At 39.6% G+C, this 13,244-nt stretch overlaps 2 protein-coding genes across 4 annotated transcripts in view; one reads left to right on the forward strand and one right to left on the reverse strand.

Annotated features, from left to right (window-relative positions):
* Positions 1–13,244, forward strand: part of THUMPD1 (THUMP domain containing 1) — a 29,732-nt gene that overhangs the window by 6,923 nt on the left and 9,565 nt on the right. Inside the window, 1 exon segment of one of the 3 annotated variants that reach the window (NM_001244282.1) lies at positions 42–2,408. The exons of 1 other annotated variant lie outside the window; for it this stretch is intronic. Coding sequence is in view for 1 of the 2 variants with exons in the window: in XM_005662087.4 (XP_005662144.1) it covers positions 42–89 (48 nt within the window). In the remaining variant the exon portion in view is untranslated. 3 annotated transcript variants of the gene reach the window in all.
* ACSM4 (acyl-CoA synthetase medium-chain family member 4) overlaps positions 3,263–13,244 on the reverse strand; it is a 30,810-nt gene continuing 20,828 nt past the window's right edge. Inside the window, exons 5-14 of the mRNA NM_001243022.1 lie at positions 13,039–13,182; positions 12,178–12,334; positions 10,004–10,083; positions 8,484–8,607; positions 7,535–7,615; positions 7,295–7,396; positions 6,697–6,824; positions 6,504–6,603; positions 5,016–5,135; positions 3,263–3,684 (exon numbers count right to left, since the gene is read on the reverse strand). Coding sequence (NP_001229951.1) covers positions 3,598–3,684; positions 5,016–5,135; positions 6,504–6,603; positions 6,697–6,824; positions 7,295–7,396; positions 7,535–7,615; positions 8,484–8,607; positions 10,004–10,083; positions 12,178–12,334; positions 13,039–13,182 — 1,123 coding nt within the window. The 3' untranslated portion in view covers positions 3,263–3,597. The remainder of the gene's footprint in view (positions 3,685–5,015; positions 5,136–6,503; positions 6,604–6,696; positions 6,825–7,294; positions 7,397–7,534; positions 7,616–8,483; positions 8,608–10,003; positions 10,084–12,177; positions 12,335–13,038; positions 13,183–13,244) is intronic.

A 13,244-nucleotide genomic window follows, 5' to 3' on the forward strand; every position in this document is an offset into this window, starting at 1 on the left:
AATTCCGGTGTTGATATTACAGCACACTGCTTTTTTCACAGAGAAGTGTTGATATAAGAAACCTGGAGATGAACCGAAGAAAGTTGTGAATAATGCTACAAAAATAGTTAAAGATCCATTTATGTAAGAGTGTTACAAAACAGCAACAAGCAACAACAGGAGTTCCCATCGTGGCTCAGTGGTTAACGAATCTGACTAGGAACCATGAGGCTGCAGATTTGATCCCTGACCTCACTCATCAGGTTAAGGATCCAGCGTTGCCATGAGTTGAGGTGTAGGTCGCAGACTCAGCTCGGATCCCACGTTGCTGTACACCTAGCCTGGGAACCTCCATATGCCACAGGTGCGGCCCTAGAAAAGACCAAAAAAAAAAAAAAAACCCAACAACAACAAAAGCTGAACAAAGAGCACATATATCTCCTACATGCAGAAATCCAGTTACTTATCAAAGGAAGCGTTCTCCACAGGCATATTTGAATTGAAAGGTGAATTGCCAGAGTACTTAGAAGAAAATACTAGGCCAAATTTTCCTGAATGCTTTGAAGACAAAGAATGGCTATAGAATCTTGTCTGTTTAGCAGACATTTTAAATTGTATGAACAGCTGGACAGTTTCTGCAAGGGCCTGGAGAAAATATTTTTCCCTAAAAGTGACAAGAATCTTAGATGAAAAGAAACTGACTCTTTGTAATAATTACATTGGGAAAGGCACTCTTGAAATGTTTTTGCAGCCCCCTGGGTTTAAGAATGAAGAAAGCAACGTGTCTCAAGCCTTATGTAAAATCTTCTTGAAGAACTGCAAAACCAAATTAGATAGCATTTCACCCCCTTTTTTCCCAATACCGGTGTGTGACTGGGTGAGGAACCCTTTCTCAAAATTTCAGCCTGAGGTTTTTGTTTTTGAGAAGAGGAAGAACTCTTGAGAGTCCTAGTCTGACAGTCGTGGATTTCTCTGAAACCAGAATTGCTTATTGTTGACACTCACATATGTTGATGGTTCCCTTAACTTCAATGTTTTTTTTAAGGGTTCCTCCAGGGTAAAATTACTAAACAAGGTGGAAGAGACAGACACTGTGGAAACTAATGGAAAAAAGCTGGAAGAGGGCTTCAAAATAAACTGTCTGGATTGAGAATACTATGGGGTTGTGAAATTAGCTTGTGGAGTTGGATATATTCTTAAGTTTTAAAAATTTTAGTAGTGGTGGTTCTTCCTGCACCAATGGCTATATTTGTTTATTGGCAAGTGAACATAGAAATATATTTTTATCCTCCTAGCTAGCGTTCCTGCTAAGTCAGACTAGAAGGATTTGGGAAGGGCAAAGATAATTGAAAGGGCCTTGCTAATTAGCAGATGAGGCTGGAACTTCCTTATATATCTTTAGCTATTTAGAATGTTAACTCCTAACAGGTGGAGGTCATCTTGGAAGGATGATGATAAGAGCCTTGTCAGTATCATTGAGGGAACATGGATGATAGGATTTTGTGCCTTCATCAGACTTTTTCCAAGACAAAGATAATTTTATTTTGATAGTATAAGACTCTGGGACTCTGGGAATAAGTTGGCCACATGCTTTAGGACATAGAGCTCTATGGAACTGAGTTCCTTTTATTTTGTGAAAGCTGCTACTCTATGGAAAGACTTCGATTTAGTAGTTTGTTTTTAATCCCCTTTTATATTCCTATTTGTTAAGACCTGATCTGAGTATGACAAAAGCTATTCCTCCCCAAATATAAGTAGTCTTGTGTTCTGTTGGAATCTTTCATTCATTGAAAGATTTGTTTTCAGGTTTACCAACTGCTTATTTTCACTGACATTTGACCATTATTATAGATATATTTTTTAAGTGATAAGATTCCAGGTGGGAATTGAGTGCTTTTTGTCCTTTTAATTTTTATTTTAGAAGTGATATCAGTTTGGGAGTTCCCATTGTGGCATAGCAGAAACAAATCCAACTAGTTATCCATGAGGACGTGGGTTGGATCCCTGGCCTTGCTCAGTAGGTTAAAGATCCAGTGTTGCTGTGAGCTGTGGTGTAGGTCGCAGACACGGCTGGGACCCTGTTTTACAGTGGCTGTGGTATAGGCCAGAAGCTGAAACTCTTGATTTGACCCCTAGCCTAGGAACTTCCATATGTCTCAAGTGTGGCCCTGAAAAAGAAAGGAAAAAAAAAATTATGTCAGTTAAAAAAACTCCACTTCAGGGTTATGGTTTAGTAAACTTGTTTTGCTCTGTGGAGGAAAGAATGTTAAATTTGATAATTTTAAAACATGTTTCTCTAAGGTTAAACATGATTTATAAATGTTATTTTCACTTGTATGTTGCTTTTGTTATGGCCAAATATTCAACTTGTTTTTCATAGTTCTGATGTTTTCAGAAAAATTAAAATAAATTTGTTCCCCAAGATTGGTGTTTTCTACTTTTTCTTTCTTTCTCTTAGTAAATCTATTGCTTTGTAAAGTAGATATATCATAAAAGATGTTATGTCAAATTATATATCAGAAGTCATGCACTTCTGATATAAAAGTAAAAATACAAAAGACTTACTAATTACTCTTGAATAACTTTTTTTTTGCCTTTTTAGGGCTGCACCTGAGGCATATGGAAGTCCCCAGGCTAGCAGTCGAATCAGAGCTTATACCACAGCCACATCAACGCCAGATCTGAGCCACATATGTGACCTACACTGCAGCTCATGACAATGCCGGCTTCTTAACCCACTGAGAGAGGCCAGGGATTGAACCTGTGTCTTCATGGTTACTAGTCGGGTTCATGTCTGCTGAACCGCAACAGCAACTCCCTAAAAACTCTTAAGTAATTCAATTGTTAGACATTTTATAGTGCGTTTGCTTCAAAATGGAGTAATGCAATACTTAATTAAATACATTTATTGGCTTTTGAACATTTTAATATTTTAATCTACCTTAAAGAATTAGTAGCGGAGTTCCCGTCGTGGCGCAGTGGTTAACGAATCCGACTAGGAACCATGAGGTTGCGGGTTAGGTCCCTGCCCTTGCTCAGTGGGTTAACTATTCGGCGTTGCCGTGACCTGTGGTGTAGGTTGCAGACTCGGCTTGGATCCTGCGTTGCTGTGGCTCTGGCGTAGGCCGGTGGCTACAGCTCTGATTCGACCCCTAGCCTGGGAACCTCCATATGCCGCGGGAGCGGCCCAAGAAATAGCAAAAAGACAAAAAAAAAAAAAAAAAAAAAAGAATTAGTAGCATATAAATATGTTAAGCAGAAGAAATTCTGTCTTGAACATTTCTCTTAGAAGAATTCTGATCTTTATTTTTAATTAATCAGGCACAATAAATTCCTTGTCCGTTGTACATTTCTAATTATTTGATCCCGACTACTTTAAACAATACAAGTCATTAATCATTGTCTTTGTTGGTTTGCTCACCATAAGAATTTTCTTCCCAAATATCTTTAGATTTTTACTTATTTATTTTTTGGCTAAGTACAAAACAAAACTCAGTTGAGTTTTTAACTAGGAACAGTCTTAAGCGTTTTAAGAGAATAGTCCCTGAATTATCAGGAAGCAAGAACTGAAAGGAAGCAACCCTGTTAACTACTTGATGCCACAGTTTTCTTCTCAGGCTATGCTCGACCCCATTCACGGTCTCTTAAAATGTTGCGTTTGATTTTCCCAGTGACTGTCTTGGGGAGTTCTTGAACAAATTCCACCTAATCAACAGGAAAACATATTGTGAGACACTTGATTCCATTTTGACTGTCTTGTCAGTAAAACAGAAGAGCGCTTTCATGAAACTGTTGTTGATGATGTCTTTACTAGTTCTTTTGTTTTTTTGTTTTTTTTTTTCTTTTTAGGGTCGCACCTGCAGCATATGGACGTTCCCTGGCTAAGGGTCGAGCTGCAGCTGCCAGCCTGCACAGCCACAGCAACATACGGCAATGCCAGATTGGAAACCCACTGAGTGAGGATTGAACCTGTATCCCCATGGATACTAGTCAGGCTCATTATCACCAAGCCACAACAGGAACTTCCATACCAATTTTTGGTGCACAGTTCACCTGTATGCTTCCACAGGTATAATCCCTTTGTTCTATTGCTGTCCTCCAGTTCAGACCAGACCTAGGTCTGTACTGCCCCAGGGAAATAGAGGCCACAACTAAAGGTGGAGAAACATTAAGTTCATTTTGGTGCTCGACCTTTTAAGAGCTAGGTCCTGGAGGTTCTGAGGGAGACTTTTTTTTTTTTTTTTTTTTAGAGGTAATTTTGAGTATACAGAATTTTCCTCAATGCCCTGACTTGACAGTAAAATACTGTCATTGTTCTTCTCCTTCAAGATATGACTACTATATTTTAAAATTGCTCAAACATTGCTGAAAAGCAACTAGTCTCTAGTTTAGTGAATTGAATAGAGAAAAGGTAACTAGTGCTTAGGTTGAAATTAACTACCTCTTGGCTGAAATGATGCCAACTGAAATGGGATTCTCAGGTAGAGATCAGTCATTATCAACTAATGGGATTCCAGGGCTAGAAGGAAATTGTAGTGCCATCTCTGGGTCTTTATATAAAATTAATTTAAAATCCCTCTTTTGAAGAAGAAGAAGGTTTCAGGAAAGATTCCACAGTTTCTTTGGCTACCTTCTTCCTGAGCCTTAAATTTGGTCATTTGATACTCTAAGGCATATGCTTTGAATGTATAAGGGTGTTATGGCCCAAGAGTACTGTGATAGATAAGTCAGGTGCTACCTTTAAAACAATTTGCCACCATTTTTTTCCTCATGGAATAAGACTAGTTAGTCCAAGACGAATCGTATTTAGTAATTTCTCGGTATTGCGGAGCTGACCAAAGCTTTTGGTTCATCATGCATTTGTAGTATCCTAATACCAAATATTTTAAAGTAATGTTCTTAGGGCTAAACAAGTTAAGGCAGGTGTCCTCTACTTATATAATGAGTTACTATAAAGTCAAAAGCTAGTAAAATCTATATACTTACCAGTTTAGACCCCTGTTTGATAACACCTAACTTTGGGGCACAATACTTGCCTTTCTTGGATATTTGTAAGGTGCGGTTGATTTTTTTACATGATCCTGAAGTTCAAGAGTTAATTGCTCTGGATTGGATGACTTAAAGGGTGCGGATAAGACAACAAAAGCTTTCACTACCTGCAGGAAAAAAAAAAATCAATTTTTATCAATACATAACGTTTTTCAGACACATCAAGAGTTTGGAACCAATGCTGAATGAAGGTACTTATTATTTGTTAATAGGAGCTTGAGTAATGAATGCAAATACCAGAGATCGCCTATGAACAAAACTTGGATGCAACTATACAGTGAGGCTTGGAGGTCTAATTTCAGATAAATAAATTGCAGAGTGTGAGGAGTGCAGTGGTTCAGTAAAGCTAAAGGCTTAGTGTTATTTTCTTGTCACACTTGTATTTAACATTTCAACTAGACTAATCTTGTTTTTTTGTTTTGTTTTTTGTCTTTTTAGGGCCGCACGTGCAGCATATGGAGGTTCCCAGGCTAGGGGTCTAATTGGAGCTGCAGCCGCCAGCCTACATGGAGGTGGTACAGGAGGTGTAAGCTTGGGATCCAGAGTGTCACCACTGGGGGACAGAAAGACATATGGGAGGATGCTGATAGACAAACTTTTTGAAGTTTTGCCACTTACTGAGTCTGTAGGAAACTTTCGTGAGGAAAGGAAATTTCTCCCTTTTGTACTGTATGGCCTCTTCCTAGAACTAAGGCTACTACCATCATTCCTTGAATTCCCTTTCATTGGGTCTGAATTAGGCTTGTGGGACTTGTTTGGAAACCTGGTCACAATCGCTTATTTGTACTGTTTCTGTGAGAAAGTGTCGTCTGAATTCTATGAGAGTCATACATCCAGTAAAATCTGTTCCTTTGCTTATGCAGTATCTATTCCTCCCTTTTTAGTAAGCTGAATTGCCTCCGGAGGATTACCCTAACCTCTCTCTGGTGGGGTTGACATGAATTCCTACCTCTGATGACTGGCATAATGATCCATGCCTGGGATATCATTCCTGGGACCATGTTGCTCAGATACGTGATTTCAGATAGGCAAATGCAATACTGGACATTGCTTGAAATTTTTGGAATGGGAGCTGTCTCTTCCCCTGGGATTATTACACTGTGTATGTCTGGAGTTGGTTGTCTCAAGTAGGAAGAACCTGCCCAAATAGAGCCAATGCAAAGAGCTGCAGAGCCAAGAAATGGAGAGAGAGTTTTGCTAACATTATGTGAACCCTTGGATGTGTGAGTCAATGGTTCTTTTCTTTTTTTTTTTTTTTAAGTCAGTTTGTATCACTTGCTACCAAAAGAATCCTAACACATTCTCTTTGGTACACAACTCATTTGAAAAGTTAATTGTCTAGTATATGTTTCCGCCCACACATGTGTCTCATAATGAGAATTACATGACTACTCTTGACTGACTCTTTAGAGTGGTCAGATGGACAGTACTTGAAAATATGAGATTGCTACTTTAATTTGCGACATTCACGCTACCTCTCCTCTGATTGGATCTGGACTACTGACAACAGCTGATTCAGCAACTGCTGGGTGCTCAATTAGTGCACTCTCCACTTCAAATGGCCCAATACGGTACCTAGAAGAGGCAAAGAAGCCTTTAATCACTACACCCAAGCAGGAGATCTCCCCTGGCAAATTGTTACTTTCTGAAGAGTGGCAGTGTACAAACCCAGCGGATATAATGACATCATCAGCTCTGCCGACAAACCGGAAATAACCGTCACTGTCCATCACTCCTCTGTCTCCCGTGACATAAAAACCCCCTCTTATGGTGGCAGCAGTTTTCTCTGGATTGTCCTACGAATCAGAGATGACATTGGAGATGTATTTGGTCAGAACAGAAAAAGGTATGGCACCTATGACGTGCCTAGTACATTGTACATTTTATTAGTAAAAAATTTTAAAAGGTAGTTCCTAGTATAGACTATGAAAGATGCAAGAGTGTAATAAAAGGTAAACCTCTCTTCCTCTTCTGGCCCCACATATCTACCTTCCTCCCACACCCCCCAAAGCCTCTTCCGTTGTCCTTTCCGAGGACAACCACTGCAGCTGGTTTCTTACACGTAGAATTTAATCTTTACAAAAGCCTTAGGAGAGAGTTGATATTCTTTCCATTTTAGAGCTGATTAAAGAGGCTTGGATTTTGTGACTTGCCCAAGGTTACGTAGCAAAACGCACTGGACATGCACTTTGGCCCCACGTCTGTATGACTCCCTCTTACCACCTTTTCCATTAAAGTATGAATAGCATGTTCTACATTCTCATACCACGTATTTGGAGAACAAAGAGAAGTGTCGTGTAGGTGTTAGTCTGATGGAAATCTCCCCTTCTTTTCCAGGTGGTAGGACGTCGCCATTTTCATCTATAATCTAGAATGACAGAAACAGTTTAAGCACCTAAAATTTTCTTTTCACAAAATGAAAATGAGTTGTGAATAGTTGTGTAATGAAGAGCCAAAAAACGGAAACATCCGGTCTTCTTTATTGGACCAGTTAGATGTTACCCACCTGAACATCATGGGGTGGTGCTCTTATCCCCATTGAGCCTGGTTTAATTTCTTGTCCTTTGTAACTGGCACAAATTAATCCCTGTTGAGAGGACATGTTTTATATAACGATGTCAAAATCGATTTTCTGTAGCTTTATCATGGCAATGAAACCCAAGACCCAGTTTTGACTGCTTTTCCCAGTATTCAAGCTCATCTTCCAAAATACACAATTTGAGACCAGTGGTTCTCAAACTTGAGCATGTGTCAGAATCACCCGGAGCATTGTTACAACACAGATTGCTGGACCCCATCTCAAGAGTTTCTCATACAGTAGGTTGGGGAGCAGGTCAGGGCATGCTGATACTCCTGGTTTGAGGACCACACTTTGGAAATCACTCCTTTTGACTAAGAGCACTGTTAAGTGCACCTTCTAACTCCCCACTGGGACTCTTTGGGGTCCTTCCTAGTGCATTGGAAAGATGAGTTACTCAATTCTGAACCTCTTCAACCCCCACCTAATACCTCTGATACTTACCCTGTGTGAGGAAGAATAGTCAAGCCCAAATGGGCAGTTAAAAAGTTTGGGGAAACAGCATCACAATTTCAAGCATGATGGGGGCACTTCAAGAGCTCAGTTGACAGTTCTGGGGTTGAAATCCTCCCAATATGCTAAACTTGAAATTTGCCCATTAAACACCATTTCTGGAGTTCCCGTCGTGGCTCAGTTGAAATGAATCTGACTAGCATCCGTGAGGACACAGGTTCTATCCCTGGCCTTGCTCAGTGGGTTAAGCATCTGAGCTGTGGTGTAGGTCACAGACATGGCTCGTATCCCACGTTGCTGTGGCTGTGGTGTAGGCTGGTGGCTATAGCTCCGATTCGACCCCTAGCCTGGGAACTTCCATATGCCTCGGATGCAGCCCTAAAAAGAAAAAGAACAAAAAATGCCAACAAAAAAAAACACGTACCACTTCTGTCTGTCCGTAGCCCTCATACAAGTTCAGCCCAGTTTGCGCCCTCCACTGTTCCAGCACCTCTGGATTGAGTGGCTCCCCTCCTGTCAGGCAGTGCTTCAGGCTCTTAAATTTGTACCTAGAGAGAGAGTGGCATGGGGTCTTTTGGAGAGAGAAACATGAGTGGCTTTCATTGCCAGATAATTAGGACATTGGCAATAAGCAAAGAACTAGTAGAGGCAAGTCTTAGGAAAGTTCATTCAGTGTATATTTGTTGAGCATCTATTATCTTGCCAGACATTGTTCTTCTAGGCACATGGGGCATGTTAGAATTAAAACAAAGATTCCTAATGGAGTTTATGTTTTAGCAGGTTATTCAAGAGGGGGAAAAGATAGGAGAAAATGCTAACAAAGATGTCAAGCACTTACTTAATGAGCCGAGAAATATGGCAGCTAATGTTAATTGAATATCTATTATGTTACAGGGGCTTTCAGAGCACTCTCTTAATCCCTCAAACCCCTGTTTTATAGATGAGGACGTTAGGCTGAAAAACTTGCCCAAGGCCTCCCAAATAATAAAGGACAGAGTTCAGTGCTGCTGTTGTTGAATTCTTACCACAGCCCCATGGAGTAGCTCTTAATTATTTCCTATGGATGGAATTAAGGGAGGTTTAGCAAGGTCCTCTTGAGTGTCTGAGGTCCACTATTAGTAAGGAGCAGACCCCTGCCTATTTGACTTTGGAGATTGGGCTTTTAACCACTGCTCTTACTACTCAGCTGCCCAACAGGGCTCAGGTGAGAATGCTTTATTATATCTGCTTTATTCCATCTCTCAGAGCAGTCTCCATCCTAGATGGCCACACCTTGGGGGAACAAGGGATGGGCAAGCCTGTCCTTTTTTTGTTTTGTTTTTGCTTTGAAACATCCAGGTTTGGGGGAGAAGATGGGGACTGCGATGACTTAAGTTGGTTTTTCTCTTTCTTTCTCTCTCTCTTATGTATTGAATTCATATCAGTTACATAAATACACTTTGCAACTTCACCAAATGTTCAGGTCATTTGGCTAAGTTGAATATAAGCTTCAAGCCATAAGAGTTCATTAATTCCAGGCAGTGTAAATGTAGTTGTGGGATTTTTTTAGGGGGGAGGGTGATGGGAGTTCTGGGATTATAGAGCTCTGGTTGTTTCTAGAAAAATGTTCAGTTGTCCCTAGAGGCTTTCCCAGTGATTCTTAAACTGAGGGTGACTTTGCAGGCGCCCCCTCACCCAGGAGAGTCTAGACATGTCTGGAGACATCTTTGATCATCACCACTGGTGGAGAGGGAGGTGCTACTGGCATAGAGTAGGAAGAGGCCAGGTAGAATGTTGCCTAACATGCTACAATGCACAGGACTCCATGACACAGAATTATTCGGTCCAAAATGTCAATAGTGGCAAGACAGAAACTCTGGGCTATCTTTTGCTTAAAAGGGGAGATCTGTGATGCTGGATTATAACTTTTGTTTGTGGTTCAAACAGAGATTTCTGCCCAAATACCTCCTAAGGTCTTTTTGCACAAGCATACGGTAGACGGTGGGAGGGCCACACAGGGTCGTGATGGGATAAGTGGCAAGCACCTGAATGATGGAGAAAGACACAGATGTCAGAAGTGGTTACTTAAAGGCCATGACTGGAGCTGATGTCTACAACCTCTTATTCTTTTCCATTAACCTGTGCTCATCTCATGATTATTCAGTAAGCAAATATTTATCAGTTGTCACTCGTGACTATATCTCTTAGAAATGTCCAGCTATTGCAAAGAATATGTATACGTAATAACAGACGTGCACAATCAAATTAAACAAAAGGCAAATTGCTGAATCTGATAACAACCCCAAAGTGTGCACTAATTTATTCTACATCAGGGCCGCAAATTGTCTTTCATAGTGGACTCTTGAAATTTCATATACTCTACTGAATCTGAATGTAAGCTAACTTACCCAGACATTTCCAGCACCATCTCTATAAAAGACAGCAATTGTTTTGAGCAGATCGATTAAATGTATTAAGGGATTTTTATGTATTTTATTATTCTTTTATTTATTGTTTAAGATTTGCTGGACTCATTATACTTCCAGCTCCTTAAAATCAAATAATGATCTAGTCATCTCAAATCTAGAGAAATACTAATGTTTTAGACATCCTCTTTGAGAAGAAGTTCCACCGTCACTTAATGTATCGACAATTTGTATGAAATTTATTTGGGAGAAGGTTCTCAAGACATCTAGTCTATCTGGATTGTTATAGATCAAGAATAATTTTTGATCTCTAGCATTTCTACTGTGTGTACCTGCCCCCTAGATGCCAAGTTTCTTAACAAGTAATGTAGCTAAGAACAGCGTAAACCCATAAAGGTTTCTATAGCACTTAAAGTACATTACCTTGGTAAAATAAGAATATTCTTATTTTAGTATTTTTATTTCATATATTAAATAGAATTAATATTATATTAATATAGAATATGATACTATATATTCTTATTTAAATATTTTAAAATTTAATATTTCATAAAAGAATATTTTTATTTTAATATTTATTCTCATTTTAATAGTCTTGTTTATTTAATATAGTAATAAGAATTTTATTGTTATATATGTTATATGATGTTGTAATAATAATATATTATTAAATATTCCTATTAGATATAAAATATTTAATACTTTATGAAAAGGAATATTCTTATTTTACAAATATTTTTATTACTCAATGAATATATTACATTTATAGTGTACAGTGATCATCATAATCCAATTTTATAGGATTTCCATCCCACAACCCCAGCGCATCCCCCCACCCCCCAAACTGTCTCCTTTGGAGACCATAAGATTTCAAAGTCTGCAAAGAAGTTCATTCTGTCCTTTTTTCAGATTCCACATGTCAGTGAATGTGGAATTAACTTACCAACCTCATGTCACTTTGTAAATCTGATGTAGAGATTCTAAGTTCTTACGTTACTCTGCATTTCTTTTACAACTCTCAAGCCATCTCGTCAAACCAGTTAACAAACGAACAATGTGTTGTTTATTGAATAATATATATTTTGTTAAATTTGACGATTCATGGTTGAAAAATAATTGACCTGAATTGAATTCTAAAGGCTAAAGAAATCAGAGTCATCTGATATCTCAATCTAGCCCTTGCTGACTGAGAAGGTTGGGCCTACCTGGTTTCAAGAAGAAAGCTGGGTTCTGAGAATTAACAAGTGAGAAGCATCAGGTGCGGGGAGCTATTCTGGGAGAAAGTGGGGAAGCAACGAGCTGTTCTGGGAGAAAGGTTACACCACCCACCATCTTCTCTACACAGGAGTTCGGGTTATCAGCTATTGTCTTTGTTTCACTGACTCAGAAACCAAAGATTTATTTACATTTGAGATTTCTAATCTGTTATATACAACCTGACTCTTAAGCGGCCACAGATTTAGCAATACTAGCAAATCCTGAACAATTGGAAGCACAAGAATGGATTTTATGCCTGAGAGTGTTGGAGGTGTACCTTCTTCATTCTGTTAAAGACATTCAAACGCCAAGTCCCTGGAGACTTCGCTTCTTTAAAAAAGAGTGATTTTCATAAGCCTTGAGAAGCCCTACCTATGTGCTGAGCAGTTATTTCTCTGGGTTTGGGGGAAGATGAGGGATAGACAATGATATTTGTAAATAGAAATTATCACTTACATCTAGGACGGTGTCAGTGTCAAACTGGGCCATCCGATGCACAAAGACACAGGATCCCATAAGCCAGGGGGAAAACAGACTGCCAAGGGAAGCTTTGATCCACCCCGTGTCACTAATGTTCCACATGGTATCTGAGGACTTTAGGTCAAACCAATGCCTAGATGATAATGGAGAAGCAAGAAAAAAAGACCAAGCCAAAACGGAAAAACAAAACAGGAAAGCAAACAGATTGGCATCTTTAGGGAATGGCCTTGCCCCAGAACCTCAATGGATACAGAGAAGGGTCACAAGAAGCCCCGCAGGTGAGGGATTCTACCTCTCACACTTCATTAGAAGACTTAGTCTGAGAGTGGAGTAGGAGGCTGGGTGTGGCATCTGACTTTGTCCATTGATGTGACAAATATTGACTGAGCAAATATATGATAGGTACCGTTCTACTGCAGTGAGCAGGGTAGACCAGATCTCTATTTTAGGGAGATAGTGAACAAGCACATAGAAAATTAATAAGTAACATAAATATCATGATTTCAAATAGTGATAAGCGCAATGACGAAAATAAAATAGGGTAACGTGATAGTTTTAGAATATCTTGGAAGGCCTCTCTAGGTGGATAAATTTACTTGGCAAAAAGAAGGAGCTAGACAGGTGGCTGTGGTGATTAACTCAAGGTCATTTTCTAAGTTGGTTAGATGGTGTCATTTACTGAGCTACGTTTGGGTAGGGACATTAAGAGTTCTGTTTTGTAGATATTTCATTGGCGGTATCTAATAGCTCTCCCATTAGAGGGGCCAGCTGGGCAATTGGATACCCATGTTGGCAGCTCAGGGAAGAATTTGACAAAAGCAGAGTTTTCCTCCATACCTTCCACAGTGGGTGGACCCAATTCCAAGACTGCTTTGAGAGTGCTGGGCCATCTTGGGCGAGCCTGAGGTCCCACTAGTGAAAAAAATGGCCATTGATTCTTGACTTCCTGTCTCCACACAGCTGTGCTCTGTAGAGGCGTTTCTGTAATATGAACCCCAAGATGTGGCTAAATATGGCAGACCAGTTTAGCTTTGATATTTCTT

This window comes from Sus scrofa, chromosome 3, assembly GCF_054392235.1.
Source record: "Sus scrofa isolate SSC_HxYL_T2T_F1_AM1 chromosome 3, Sscrofa_HxYL_maternal_Yorkshire_Landrace_v2.0, whole genome shotgun sequence".
Taxonomy (NCBI): Eukaryota; Metazoa; Chordata; class Mammalia; order Artiodactyla; family Suidae; genus Sus; species Sus scrofa.